At 44.8% G+C, this 15510-nt stretch overlaps 1 protein-coding gene across 2 annotated transcripts in view; it reads right to left on the bottom strand.

Moving 5' to 3' along the window:
• Positions 1–4445: 4445 nt before the first annotated feature.
• The window catches only part of LOC117137547 (zinc finger protein 423 homolog), a 29602-nt gene continuing 18537 nt past the window's right edge, over positions 4446–15510 (bottom strand). Inside the window, exons 1-4 of one of the 2 annotated variants that reach the window (XM_033299044.1) lie at positions 11469–11753; positions 9769–10196; positions 8142–8284; positions 4446–8065 (exon numbers count right to left, since the gene is read on the bottom strand). In XM_033299044.1, coding sequence (XP_033154935.1) covers positions 5047–8065; positions 8142–8284; positions 9769–10196; positions 11469–11562 — 3684 coding nt within the window. In that variant the 5' untranslated portion in view covers positions 11563–11753 and the 3' untranslated portion in view covers positions 4446–5046. Of the gene's footprint in view, positions 8066–8141; positions 8285–9768; positions 10197–11468; positions 11754–15510 lie in introns of those variants that run through there. The other variant, XM_033299043.1, reaches the window with a different exon arrangement.

The raw sequence follows: 15510 nt of genomic DNA, 5'->3' as shown, positions 1-15510 counted from the left end.
CGTCATATCCCCATCATCATTATCATCTTGGAGCCCTGCCACTTGGCTGTGTGTACTGCTGTATGGGTCATAAAAGCAGCGTACTTAGAACAACTTAACACCGAAACCGAAGCGAACCAAAATTCCTGTTCAGGCAACATTTAACTACATTTAATTAAGGCCTTTCTATCTCTCGGGTTCTGGGTAAACGTTCTTTATTCAAGGGTCACAGAACAGCATCTGATTGTGTAATACAATCTATAGAGAGAACGTTGACTTTGTGCCGTTTGTGGCAATTTTGGAAGAGGTGAAGCACTGCGGCCTAATAGCAATTACTACTATTAGACATTGGAACTCTCCAATAATTTTCAGCTCTTGCTTTAGTTATACTTCACAAATTTATTTAAAATTTTAAAAAAGTACAGTAAATTTTTGAAAATTTTCAAAACAGCTTCTACTTACTAAGCTGCCGGTGACTTCTGCCCGCCTTCTGAAGCTTTTGTAAGGAGCCTGACGAGCTCGGATTCATCCTTCGCCACATCCTTTCCCAGCGGCATCCATTCGCTCCCTCTTGTTATCCTCGATTTGCTCTCCCTCTCGAAATTTGATCTTTTTGCCGTGATAAGAAATCGAGGGATAAGAAGGCGCAAAGCGTAAACACGCTCGAGGAAATGCCTGGGCAATTGCTGGGCCCCAGGTCCTTTGTCCTGGAGGACCTTTTATGTCTTATCAAGGCGAGCGAACTTGGGACGCTCGCCGGATCCCGCTGCCATTGGTCCCGATCGCGATTCCAATGCCGATCTTGGATGCCAGCTCCCGGTTGCGCCTGGTAACACAATACTTTTCGAATGCGCTGCAGCAGCGGGACCGCAATTCCAGCTCCTTTTTAAATTAATTCGCGAGAATTTAAGGCGGAGGTGCCATGCGGCGTGGTGATCCTGGCGTGTCCTGGCTCCCATTATTGTGTCAGCAACTTTATAAATTGCGCATAGAAAACAAACCGCCCGCAAATGCCAGGCCCAAGGAGTCCTTTGTCCTTCACAATCGCTGTTTATATTTGGTGCTGCCTGCCCTGAATGGCAATCAATCAATCAGCGATTGCGATGATCGCGTATCGATATCCATTTACATAACGCCGATTTCGGCACGTTCATTCCCTAATAAGGGAATCAATTGTGGTGTTTATATGGTGCGGTAAATCGGATTACGAAAGGAAATTGAATATAAGGAAGATATATTAGAGATTTTACACAAGGGGCAATATTTTAATCACTATAAATATTTTATTGCCTATTTCTATGAATTGGCAAATCTAATGGTGAAATTACTTGTTCACAATCACACTAGCTAGCTGAGTAAGGGTATCAGATATTCCTATATTAAAGCTTGACATTAAAAATCCGTGGCTTAATAAAAACCAAATGCACCATATATTCCTATAAAAGCTATTTATTTATAGAATATACATTTTACTCGCAGGGCAGTAAGTCAGAGTCAACCAAAGCATCTGACAGATACATTCTGTGCCACCCGTGCCACGCCCTCAAACGACGCCCTACTCATGTGTACCCGAAATTAGGTATATAGACACCTATAGGCACACTCACATTCAGAGAGAAGCACGGAGAATACTCGACCAATGGGAGCCGCTCGCATGTGTGTATCCGAGGGATTATGTATCTGTATCTGCAACTGTTTTCGGTTTCCGGTTCGGTTCTGTGCCCCAGCTCGTGCCGCCGAAGAAAACAAATGTTTAATAAAAACAAGTACGCAGCGGAGAACAAGAAAAATTATCTAGTAATTGCATAATTAAGTGTGCAGGACGGAGGGTAACTGTTTAGTTTTAATTTGTGTAAATTGCCGGCCTGATACGGATCCCGCGCGTGTTGACTATGCCATAACTATATGTGACTCCCCCTTTGGAACGAGGGATTATTAATTGAATTAGCGCCTCGCCGGCGAAGAGGATACTGTGAGATCTGTATCTCTGTGATCTGGTCAGCTAATTAGCGGCTAGCCCCGGCTCACAATTTCAGACAGGAAGTTGACAGGCAATTGACAAGTTTCGAATGAAGATAGAACCCTCCATTAGGCGATGAACTTAATGGTTAATAACCGAACCCAAATCAAAATTTGCATATCACAATTTGCGGGGGAAGATACACGGTAATCTTAGGAAGTACTGGCAAGTGAAGTGAATTTCCTGGGGCACATCCATCAAGAAATTCGCACGGTATTATTGACAAACGGATATGGGATATGGCGCTTTCAAAGTCATTTTCCCAGGCATTGTACCGCCCACATCTCATCATTCAAGCACATCCTTATCCGCATTGTCATTATCCCAACCCCAGGATCCATATCACTCCCCCAATCGGTAAATCACGCTAATAAGCCGGTAATGAACATAATGTAAGTGTAGCCCTCCTCTCTGGCGTATATTGCATGTTTGGCACACATTCCGTGTGCTCGAGCTCCTTGAAAACCAACCCCCACCCCTCTGATTTTACAGGCCGGAAGAGGAAACATTTGCCGGAGGGGTTGTGCAAAAAAAAAAAGAAGAAAAGAAAACAATTTTTCACTTTTGTTTTTGTTTAATAGGGCATGCGAATATATTTCACCGACCACAATTACCACCCCTCATTGTCAAGGACCCGAACTGAGTTCATTTCGCAGCTTTTGCTCCTTTCTGATTTACCCGTCGATCATTTGTCTCCATTTGCCACACGGTTTTGGGTGTTTTACGTGCATCTTCATCAGTGCGAAAAGCAAAGTTGGAGCTTCGCTCCTTTTCCACCATCGCGACTTGACTGATGGGAGCTTCTTCATTTGTCAATGTAACGCGATGCGGTCCCAAAAATGCTTTCTCACATGCCAGCCAGATATGAAGTTGGCCACAGAGTTGGTGGCTACTTACTTACACACACATTCAAGTTAAAGGCAAAATGATGTGCTGGTTGTTGGCCATCCCAGTTGCCTGGCCAGGCACTCAGTCAGTCAGTTTGCCAAACTGTCAGCCGACCAGCAGACTTTCAATCGTCGCATAGTGGTTTTTGAGATATTGACATAGATTTCAGTTGTTTCAGAATATTAACATAGTTAAGTGCAGTCAGTCTTTTGTAGATATGATTATGAATTTCTATCTCTCTTATTACGAAAGCTTTCTTGAATCAGTATTTTAAGTCCGGTTAATCCTGCTAGTTCGACTCTGGAGCTCCTCATAGCTCAATATCCAGTGACCACTGTTGACTCCCCTGTTGAAAATGAGCGTGTAAAAACCCGTCAAATGCCAGGAATACCAAAAATAAAGCGATGCGAATCGATGCGATCAGCGTTGTTACCTCTATACGTTGGAGGTTTTGATTTGCAGTGCCATCGGCATGGTCATCATCATTGCCATCATCATCACTTGGGACATATTGGTGACGCTAAGCGGTACAAAAAGAGAAGAGTTCGCGGAAAAAAGCAAGATGTGGGGTACGTCGGGGGATTGGTATTGGGTCCAGCGGATGACGCGCCTGGCGGTCTGGCCGGAATGGATATGGGTAAACGTGGCTCGTAGTGGAGTGCATGTGCGGCCAAAACGATCAATGAAGTCTCCTCTCGTGGCTTTCGATTGTGGCCGGCAATTCCGATTGCCAAGTTTCTGCCGATCGTGTTGTGTAGTTGCTGTTTTCCTTCGGACGTTTTGGCATTTGCGGCATGGCGCTAATTAACAACTGCCGGTGCTTTTTTAGCCACTTGAAGAGCTGGCTTGGGCCAATTGTTTTAGCCTGATGATAAACATTTTTATTGATTTCTGATGATTGCCGACAGGGAGGCAGTGCAGGGACAACACAGGTGCAGAGATCGGACTGGCATAGGTCGGTGCCTCTTTGTCCGCTGCTATTTATTAAATGCGATTTATTTGCAATTGCTTCCCAGAAGCAGGAGGTGCTGCAAGATTAGACCAACGATCGCCAACCGGTTTGGAGCGTTCCGGGAAACAGAAGCGTCATATGTTGGCGGCACCGGGTAATTGCCACCGGTCTTGCAGATAGAGATCACCCAACCGAGATGCCAATTTGTCGTTTTTTGTGTGGCACAACTCAAAGGGGCTACGGGTTACGGGTTACGGGTTACCCTGTTGCGCACCTTTTTTATGGCCGTTACGTGTCGCGCTTGCCGAAATAAACCAGAAACGAAATATTCGCCATAAAATTTGGACTTGGAGGAGCCCTCGAGGTGGAGGCCTCGCCTCTGGCCGCGCATGTTGTGTCAGCTTCCATAAAAACGGAGAATAAAAGACACACTTCTTATCAGATTCCCTGCGCTGCCAACAACTCCCCCCTCCCAACTCCTTCAGTTCAAAACTTCTAAGTAAAGACATAAAATATCTTGCGTTTTGGTTTCAACTTGTGTTTGTTTTATTTACTAAATATTTTTCAGTTGTCTTCCTTTTTTGTTTTTCACTTTTTATATGCTACACATTAAAAATGTTTTGGTGCTTATGTAAGACGTATGTAATTGTATAATCATTTATAGTTACATGGTTAGTTATTGTTGAATCGTGTAATACAATATAAATACTGAATCAAAGGCAATACCCTATAACATACATATCTAAAGTAGGTAAATCATAATTGAGAATAAACAGCGGAGTCGAATCTTTGAAAAACTATCACACACAAATGCTTACTTTTTGTCAAGAGTTTCTACGAGTACACTAGGCGTATGTGTAATATTGATAATGCTTTGTCGGTTACTTAACTTATGGAGTATGCAAAGTTGAGTTTATCGTGTATGTATTTATACGTATGTATATGATTAATACTAAACTGTTTTAATTGCTTTACGTTACAACGTTATAAGTGGCAAGACCTATTAGTTTAAGGGGCCGAAACTTGTCTTTTGTAGATTCCCAAAATTTGTATAAAAATAAATATGATAAAATTCTGAAAACTCTGGGACATTGTTTAAAAAGAATGTTTGGAATAACAATACATTTACTAGGCAGCCCACTAAGAAAGTCTTTGTATCCATAAGACTGTGATGAATTGCTTGTTTACATCTCAATTTTTTAGTATTTTAGGCGCTGCTGGTGGACCTTTCCAATTGCGACCCAATCTCACTTGGACGTGTCTCATGCGGCATTTGTTCTACTTCAATGTACTCCTCTTCATCTGGCTGATTCTCCGGTTCATCTTCCGCTCCGCCGGACTCGACGGTATCCGTTTCGTATAGCTCCTGTTTGACAATGGTGGGACTTCTCACCGGACTCTGGCCGGGTGAACTGTTCCGGATGGATGGTAGCTCCACTTTTGCTGCTGGAGGTCGTGCCTGTGGTCTCAGCTCATGACCCCTTTGGTGGTGCTCCAACTCAGCTCGGAAGAAGAATTTCTCCGGGCAGAGATTACAATCGTAGGGTCGGGAATGGGCTCCGTGTTCGCCCATGTGGTTGAGTAGTCCTCCAGGTGCGGTGAAAACTGCCGAGCAGATGTAGCAATTGAAGCCACGCTGTTCGGTGCCGGCAAAGGTGTGCTCCACGAGATGTTCCTGAAGCTTCTGGGCATGTGGCAGGATCATCTTGCACAGGTTGCAGCGGTTTTCCACAAACGCCGACGGCGGAGCTGGCAGAGATGTCGTAGACTCAGAGTGCTTGCCACGCTTTCCATTTAGGTTATGCTTACGGCAGCACTTGTCACAGAGTTTGGCTGGACCCTCGGTGGCATCTGGTAGGGGTTCCAAGCACAGAGCGCACACTGGCTCCTGCAGACTTCCTCCACTCGAGGAGGACTTTGTGTGGAATTTGGCATGCAGACTCAGCTCGAATTCCGAATGCAACGTCTGGCGGCAGCAAATGCAGGCTAGTGGCAAGGAGGCACCATCGCTTCCATGTTCGGATAGATGAGCCCTAAAGGCGGCCACATCCTCGAGGGGTTGCCCGCAGTGGGAACACTTTCCGGACTGACCCACCTTCGAGTGTTGGAGCTTGTGTTCGGCCAGGATGGCCGGTGAGGGAAACACCTCGTCGCATATCAAGCACTTGTGCTTACCCGTCGAATTGTGACAGCTCTTCATGTGCTGCTCCAGTTCTGCCCGTGACTTAAAGTTGCCCGCACAGTAGGCACATCTCAGGCTGACGCCCGTCTTCAGATTGTGGGCCAATTTGCGATGGGAGTGTAGTTCCGCCTCGCTGCGCAAGTCCTGTCGTTCGCACATTCCGCAACTGAAAGTGGCAGTGCTGGCATTTGGTGGTGGTGGTGCCGTGGCTTGAGGAGCCGGTGGCTGCGAGTTTCCAACACCCTCATTTCCCGAGGGCGATGTGGACTTGGCGGCATACATCTCCATCAGATATCGCTGGCTCAGGCCGTACATTAAAGCCGGATGCGGAGATGTTTGCGCCTTCAGTGCATTGGTGTCTACCTGAAGAGGGCTGTAGAATTTGTTACCCGATGGCGGTGCTCCGCCAGATTGAGCTCCACCTCCTCCGGAACCGGCTCCACCAGAAGCTCCTCCAAATAAACCCTTAAATGCCACATTGTAGTCGATGATGCTGCTGTTGTTGTTTGTGGCCGCTGCTGCTGCCGCTGCTGCCGCCAAAGGAGGTAGCAAGGCATTCACATAGAGACTGCCCATGTTGGGCGAGTTGGCTTCCTTGTCCTTGACGCCACCATGCTGACTCTGCATATGACGATCCAGCAGAAACTCCACATGGAAGGTCTCCGGGCAGGAAGGACATCTAAACTGGCGTGCATGTGCGGCCAAATGGAAGTGCATTTCCAGCTCGGAAGAGCAAACTGCTCGGCAGAACATGCACTGTAGCGGATTAGTGGGAGCACTAGAAGTGGCGCCCAAAGTGGGATGGCCGCCCAACTGATGGCGCGTCTTCACATGCACATGGAACTCAGCATCGGAGCGGAAGAGCTCCAGACAGGCGCTGCAGCGGAGAAGCTTGGTTTCCTGACTGTGCGCACATGCCAGATGAAGCTGCATGGCCATTCGACTTTCGCAAAGCTCCGAGCACAAAGAACACTTCAGCAGGGTTAGGACGTGCTCGGACAGTAAATGTTGCTGCAGATCCTCCGATTTGGCAAAACTCTTTCCGCAGCTCGAGCTGCAGTTGAACTCCGAGCCCGTGATAAGGAAGTGACCCACCACATGGCGTTCAAACTCCGATTGCTCCGGCAAACTCATTCCGCAATGCGGACAAACCAGCTGCATGCCCTCGGCTATGTGACTCTTCAGATGGTTCCTAAAGCTCTCGAAATCCGGCAGTCCAGCGTTGCACTGATTGCAGAAAAAGACGCCCGGTGGTGCAGAGGGCGGAGCTAGTGGAGTCTGGGCTTGGGGGTTGGGTGTCATTGGTCGCCGCTTGTTGCTGCTCAAATCTGTGGGCAGATCGTCCTCAGCAGGTCGCGATTCCCGCTCCGGACTTCCCAAATCCGGTTTGATTTTGGGCAAGTCCAAAGCCAGTCGGGGACTGAAAGTGCCAGCGGTGGCCAGGCGATTGAAGTGCTCGTAGTAGGAGTTCGGACTGCTCAATCGGTCCATGTGAGTGCTTCTCATGTGCTGAAAAAGTCCGGCGATATTGCCAAACTTCATGGTGCAGTACTCACAGCTCAGCTGGAAGCCTTCGCCCTCCTGCACTGGAGTCTTCACCGCCTGTGGTTGTGGCTGTTCGTGGACACTCTGCAGATGGGCATTGAGTTGTTCCAGGCTACTAAACTCCGTGACCTTGGGACAGTAGCTGCATCTAAGCAAGGGAGTGGGTGTGGCTGTGGTAGTAGTGCCTCCCACATGATTACTCCTCGATCTCTTGGGGAAATCCAGTCTACTGGGGCTACTATCTGATGCCAAAGCCAAGGCATATCTCCTCTTCTGCAAACTACCATTGCTGGACACCGATGCCGAGGCCGAACCCGTGGACCGAGGACTATAGTTGAGGGCATTCGGATTGCCACCGGCTGCCAGGATGGCTGCGTTCTTCTTGTGCTTTTGCATGTGCGAGGTCAGAGCAGCAGCTGTATTATAGCCCCTGTTGCACATGCTGCACTGGAAGGGCTTCTGTATGTCATGGGTCTTCATGTGGATCTTCAAGTGGTCACTAGAGAAAGATGAAACAGATGAAATTTATTGACTTAGTTAATGGGTCACATATTACACAAGACTCCCCCACTTACCTTCTGGAAAAAGCTGCCTCGCAGTGCGGACACTTGTAGTTCCGCTCGTTGGTATGCAGTTTCTTATGGCGATCTCGGGATCGCTTGTGCTTGAAGAGCTTGGAGCAGTATTCGCATTTGAAAGGCAGGTGTTCAGCGTGGCTCTGTAATGAATATGCACAAATTCGGAAAACCCCATTAGCATGAAGATAATCTGAGCAATTAGCCGTAGGCCCCCACTGGGCTATTTGAAATTCTTAGAAGAGCCCCAGACAACAAGGCAGCGTCAACTGTCCGTCTACCCCAGTTAAAAGTTGCGATGACAACGATGACGACTACGACGACGACTTGGACGACTCCTGGCTTGAATTTATAGATGCGTCAATCTGAATCTGAATCTGCATACCGACTGACTCGACTCGGACTCAGGCCCAGACGAGTAGGTGTTTCACTTGCGACTCGTGGCTTGTGGACAAAATTCATCTAAATGCGCGACGCCGCTTACTGTTTTTTTTTTCTTTCGCAGGTTGGGCTGGAAAAGGGGCAGGTGCTGTGGCTGGGGTTGGGTCTTAAACTACACCCGCAACCGGTTTGCTTTTTGGGTTCTTTTAGCGGCAGCCGGCTTTGAACTTTGAGAGCGGCAAAAAAAAAATTAGCCCATTTGTATGCAGCCCCCCAGTTTGGAAAGCCTTAAAATTGCACAATATATGATGAGTTAGCCGGGTTAGTCGCATCCAGATCCACAGAGAGCGTACCACTTCTCGTGTTGGTTATGGTTTTTTAAACTGTCGCTCCAATCACCATCGCCATCAACATCCCATAAGCTCAAAGACCGAATTCCGAACCGTACCAGCCCATCCAGGCGCTAGGATCAAAGCCGGATCGCAACATGTTAGATCCCGGTGGACGATAAAGATCGCTGCTCGGTAGTCCTCAACAGCAGTTGCAATTGGGTTAACAAGTTGCTGATGTCATGGGCGGTGTTCGCAGTTCAAAAAGCATTTAAGCCGAATTAGAATATACGCTCGAGGGGATCAGGGGGCATGTGGGTGAAGTGCGGTGGCCACAAAGGCTCAAAGCTTCGGGTTGTCTTAGATGTTGTTTTAGAGATTGCCGAAGGAGTGTTAGATAAATGATACAGGTCTGCAATTTTTAAATAATTCACTTGATCCTAATTTGTTTCACTTAGAATTTGGGGTTTCAGAGAACGTACCTTTATTTTACAAATATTTTCAAAAGAAGAAAAGAGCCTTGCGTACATGCTAGATATGAAATTTCCAATTAAACAAACCTTTACATTTAAGATCTATACCACTTTCGCTTTCAATTAACAAATTGAAACCCCAGTTTGGTTTCCATTCACTCGATGGAAATGAAAATCAATGGAACCACCGCAGATTGTCAATCAAAGTCCTGACGCCCCGAGTGCCTAAAGGTGTCCTAAGTATTTAGAAGTCTGTCACCAAAGGGGGCAAATGTCAGTCAAGAGAAAACACCCTGCTCGAAAATAGAATAATCGCCTTAAAAAGATGTCAGGATGGTAATTATGAACTTTTACAGCCACCCACTTGCGGTGGAGAGCAACCCACCCACCCTTCCTAGACTGGAGTTCCTCTGAACTTTGAACCCACTCAATTTGGTAACTCACCTGTACGTGATGCTTCAAGTAGCCGAGACGTGGAAATGTCTTTTCGCAGAACTGGCACTGGTAGGAGCCGTCGCCGCGACTTTTAATCCCCTCTCCTGTCAACTTATCAAACTTGGATGCTGCCCCAGTGGATCCCGCACCTGCGGTAACTCCCATTTTGGCTTCCTTATTGATTTTGCGCAGCTTGTTGGCTATTTTCAGCGCCTGTTGATGATGGTAATGATGATGGTGATGGTGATGGAAGTGTGGCAAACGTTTTGGCTTGGGCAAATCATCGCCATCAGCACCACCATTGATCTTGCCCTCAGTCGGATGATCATCCTGACCGGCGGCAATTGGAGCTCCGGTCAAGTGGTGTGAATTGGGCGTCATGGTGCCGTCAGAAATGCTGGGCGAATAACTGGACGATGTGTGGGTGCTGTACATATCTGGAAGGAGCAAATGAAGACACGGATTAGTACCAGGAGAATAGGATCAGTGTCATCTATAAGTAAAACGTCTTACATCGGTAGTGTATCAAAGAGTCAAGAATAGAACAATTATTACATATAGTAGGAGTAAAAAGAATTAGGAAATTATGTTTCAATTTATTATAGAGTTCCACTCCATTAATTGTTTGGTTATTTAAGAAAGTCAACTGGGAACGCAATGTTCCCAATAATGGTCTTTCTATCATGGGAAGCTGTTTTTTTTATGAGAGTAGATTCCGTCTTATCGAGTGGGCGGCTGTGGCTGCATCCTGTTTAGCGGCGCTTTGGGGACCAGGACAGGAAATCAACGTTGACTATCAAATGCTGGACACGGAATTAATTCAATTAGCCGGGCCACATTTGGTGTTGACCAGACGACACCCCATTCCAGTGGACATGGGTATGAGCTGTAAGCGAGTCTCATGCAAACTAATTGCGCTTTGTTCTTGCTGCGGTTTTAATTACAGGCCCCAGCATCCATGAGGGTCACTTGATTCCCCCCGGATTCGGGCTTCTATCACCACGCGCCAAGTGCCGATGTTCACTTTCCGTTTTCGACAACTTTTAATTAAGCCCAATTGCGCATGATCTTCGAGTCTGTATCTCTTTGGATAATGCTCTGGGTCGATGAATCGTGGTTGTTTTTTTACCCCTCCCGATCGGTTGAACTGTGATCTATCTGGTCTAAGTTGCACTCTAATTGGGAAACATCAAGCTGATGCATCAGCCACTTGACTCGCTCATTCGTCTTGATCTTTGGGGTTAAAGAAAGTTGTAAGAGATTTGAACCCATTCGGATTTTATTGAAATGTTGGCTATGGTTAAGTTAAGGGGGTAAGTAAGTCAAGTGTCAAAGCGGTTGAACGGATTGGAGGAGATTGATGAAGATGTTCTAGGATTTATGGTAAGAGTTGATATGAAGACTAATACGAAAATTATACAATTCGTTTAAAAGTTCGTTTTAAAGTAGGGGTTTTCATATTGGGACTTAACTTTGCCAAATTGGTCACGAAAAATCCGTTTCAAAATAGGAAAATAAAAATTACTGACATCATATAAATTGATTGATTTTCCGTCGGCAAATGCACATTGAGTACAAGCTATAAACATTGCTTTTTACACTGTTTGAATTTAAAGCACTCCAACTGTTAGTAGCTTATTAATCCATCAATAACTAAATAATTTTTATTGAATTTGCCTAAATTCTTTTTGAATACCCTTGCTATTTACCGTTATTGGTGATCTCCTTTGTGGCCTGGATCTTTTCAATTAGATTCTCCAAACGCGAACTGGGACCACGATATAACATCTTTAGGGCCATCATATCATGGCATAGTAGTGTCTTATTTAACTTCTAGTTAATTTATTTAATATGATTTGAACTAAATTCGATTAGGTAGGCACTTTAGCTGCACTTTCTCGATAAACACCAAACACTTTTAGTTTAGGCCCTTGCTGCACCAAAGGATCATTATATCTCTATTCTAGCGTTTTTTTTTTCTTTCAAAGCGCGAGGCGCGAGACGAAGGACGTCCAATTGCCGCGAGCACCAAAATGTGACTAAAATCAGAGCCGCAGAGCCAAAGGCCGAGTGCCAAAGAGCCCAACGGAGAAAGACAGAGAGAGGGAGAGAGAGTGTGTGTGGAAGGAGACGGAAGGAGAGGGCGACAACTAGGCGAACTGGTTTTTTCGCCTCTGTGTGCGTGCCTTTTGGGATTCTCGGCCAACAAATGAGAAGCAACACACAGCGAACGTAATTTAAATGGCGCCCCCACCCCACCCCCACTAATACACACACACGCGCGCACGCACACGGGCGAGAGTGAGAAAGCTTCGTGTGTATATAAGCACCACACACTGATATCCCGAAGTAAAAGCCGAAGATGTTGCGTTCGTGGGCGAGAGCGAGATGGCGCCACATGGAGTGCGCAAAAGAGAGAGGGCGAATTCGTTTGTGTTGGTGTTGGTGCCCCCATCGAACACATAGACGCTATATAGTAACACATATACAAATAACCAGAGGCTGGCGAAGGGCGGAGCATGGGATCCAATGGGTCGACGCGGCCAGAGGGTCCCCTGATGGGTCAAAGGAGGGGGGTTGCGGACGGAAGCGGGATGGCAAATGCCTTTTATACTTTATTTATGTGCACATAAAAATTTAATTTACCCAAAACGTCAGGTGATGATGTGGTATTTCACTACTTTTGGTTCGTTTTCCCCTTTTTTGTGGTTTTTGTTTTTATTTTTTTTTTGGCGAGATTTGACTTTGATGAAGGAATTAGCTTTTTTGGGTTAATTACTTGCTATGGGAATAAAAAAGTTGTCCAAAAACTTTTGATATTCAATACAGTAATACAGTAGTGATTAAAGTATAACTTTTCCCAAAGTAAATAAATAGAGTTGATGTTTGGAAGTTTATTAGAATAAATAATAATAATTAGTAATAATGACCAACAGTGCGGGGGAAACACGTACACGTACGTCACCGATCAATTATGCTTGTGGTTACGTAGGGTGTGGCAATGTTCTTACCAGCGAAGGCTGGGCACTAGAATCTGCATACTTGATCTCAACTTCCTATAATTTTTAGTCCTTAAGATCACGAAGTTCATACGTACAGGCAGGTGGAAATGATCAGATCAACTTGAATAGTGATTCTTATGAATGTTAGATACATTTAAGCGTATTCAGTATACCTCTTTAGTCTACGAGTTTAATTTTAATCTTTAATTCAACCAACCTTTTCCAAACTTTTTGACTTGCACAAATGTGGTAATTTGTATACATTTCCATAAAAGTCCAGGCAAACCCTGAAGTGTGTAAATGTCAATTGGGTCTCGTTGCTCATATCAACACCATATGAACATGACCGCAAATAAACACTACACAGGCAATAGAAAAAGTACAAAGTTAAATTGACGCCAGAAACGAGATGATAAAAACGAAAGCCAAGCGGCAAAAACACGTTAAAGCCATTAGCGCGAACCCGTCAATGTGGCAAGCGAATTGTTGCGAAAAGCAATTGTGATGCCGGAGAATATAGCAGGACACCGCATCCGGTGGCCAGGACGAGGACTACACACAATGCACTCACTGAAAGCCAAATTAATTATGCATACGGCGGCGGCAGTGACAGCGAGCTGGAAAAACGTCAGCAAAGTGCAGCAAATAAAAGCTGAATTCGTGCTAACTGTCAACAGCAGAAGTTCACTTAGGGAAAAATACGTATGCCTTGCGACCATCTAGATTCCTATCTATGTTTAAAAGTATTTAAGAAGTATAAAAATTCCCCGCAAAATAGAAATCCAACAACATAGTTTCAGTATTTTTAAAATGGTAAACATTCGATTGACTAGCTCTGCAGATAAATCTTGGTAGCCAAAATATAAACCTCTTCAATGAAAATGGAATTTTGGCTTTCATTAATATTTTGTCGTAAAAATTAGACTAGATATTATAATGCTTTTTTAATGTGTATCTATCTTAAGCTCCGCACTTTGCACCTGTCCGCTCCATTCTTTTACCCCAAATCCTTTGTCAGTTGCCGTAAAACTATTAAAGCAATTAAGAAATCACTTTTCACTATTTTAGCCCCACTCTAACTTTTGTTTTTCCTTTTTTACTAAGTTTTTTTTTTACAATTTTCCTTATACCTTAACTCCTATTGGTGGCTGGCTGAGTTGGCCAATCGCAGCGCTCTCTGCCGGCGCATGCGTTGCTGTTACATCTTTTGCACAACGAAACAACAAAAAAAAAAAAAAACAAAAACAACAAGAGCCAGTACATGAGCGGCACATGTAGAAAGAGATGGCTATCGATGGAGCTGTCGATTCGGGTCTCTCGGCTTTTAACAGTTAACTCTCGATTTGCTAATTGACGTCGCCAGGTTCGTCGTTTGAGTCTTTGGTTTGAGGTTGGGCAATTGTTCGTGGTACATTCAGGTTGTTAATGATTGCATTTCTGGGACTTTTCAATATAAATTTTTAATTCTTTTAAGTTGGTTTTGCTGTAAAATATTTACATAATGATGAAAAGATGAATTTTCGTTGTTACGAATAATATTAAATAATTTGTCTTATATTTAATCACTAAATCTGAAATGAATTCATAAAATAAACTTAAGTTCTTGGAAACTCACTTCTTTATGTAGTTATATTTTGGCGAAGCCTAAACAGTTCAATAATTATGGTAATACATTAATCAAAGTAATTTATTTTGTATTATTTACCGTACGCCATTTGCTTAATAGAGCTCAACTGTCAATTCCTCAAAGCTAATCACTTTGTTGTCCTAAAACCCTTTTCGAACATCATTGTCCCATTATAGCGGTGTTCAATTACAAATACTTCCAATTAACCTAATAACGGGCACCAGAATGCTTTAACCTTTGACCTCCCTCAAACGAAACTTTGTCGCAAGTCAAAAGTCGGAAAAAACCCACAAAACGAATTTATCAACGGCAATCCTAAGATCAAATTGCAATTAAATTTAATTTTTCGCTTTCTACATATTTAATGACAGAAGAACACAAGCAAAAGTTTTCCGTGCGACAACAATTTTCGTAATTGTAAGAGGAAATCCGGATTTTCCATTTTAAATTCTAATTGCCCTTAGATGTTATTTATGTCCAGGCACATTTTCCACAATTTCCCATTTGGCCGTTGAAAAATCAACTTTCAACTGAAAAATGTTAAAAGTTACCCATCCCCACGCCGCTCGACATTGAGCCACTTTAGTCCTCCATCTCCGGTGTTAATTACGTTTGAGTGACAGTTTTGTGACAGGCCACGACAAGTGGGTAGGATGGTTGGGATTTTTGGGTGGTGGTGCGGTAGTTGGGCGGTGGTGGGTGAAAGGGTGTCGGCACAGGTAAATTGTGTCGCCCAGCCTGGCTGCCCGATCCTTTTCCTGTGCATTTTAAATGCGCGGCTAATGCAAAGTCGGCCCGAACTTTTCACCGAGATTTTCAGATTTGCAGTTGGTCAGCAGCAGGACCTCATGTGTCACTCGTGTCGTCCTTGATATGTGTGTGTGTGTGTGTTTGCCGGCAGCCAAAGGGTTTCGCCAGCGCCCTCATGCATAATAGATAAATTATAAAAATATATGCCCTGCTTGGGAGTTGGGTAGGTGGAAATGGAGAGGCCTGTCAGCATGTCATCCATTGTCCTGCCGCCAGCCAAAGTGTCCTTTTGTTTCAGCGCATTTTAAATTAGCCATTCTCGGAAAAAGTCACTCAAATTGTCACTTTGATGTCCTGACAGCGGCCCAGACC

The sequence above is a fragment of the Drosophila mauritiana genome, chromosome 2R, assembly GCF_004382145.1.
Source record: "Drosophila mauritiana strain mau12 chromosome 2R, ASM438214v1, whole genome shotgun sequence".
Taxonomy (NCBI): domain Eukaryota; kingdom Metazoa; phylum Arthropoda; class Insecta; order Diptera; family Drosophilidae; genus Drosophila; species Drosophila mauritiana.
Note: the sequence above shows the minus strand (reverse complement) of the source record. Positions and strands in the feature narration are given on the sequence as shown.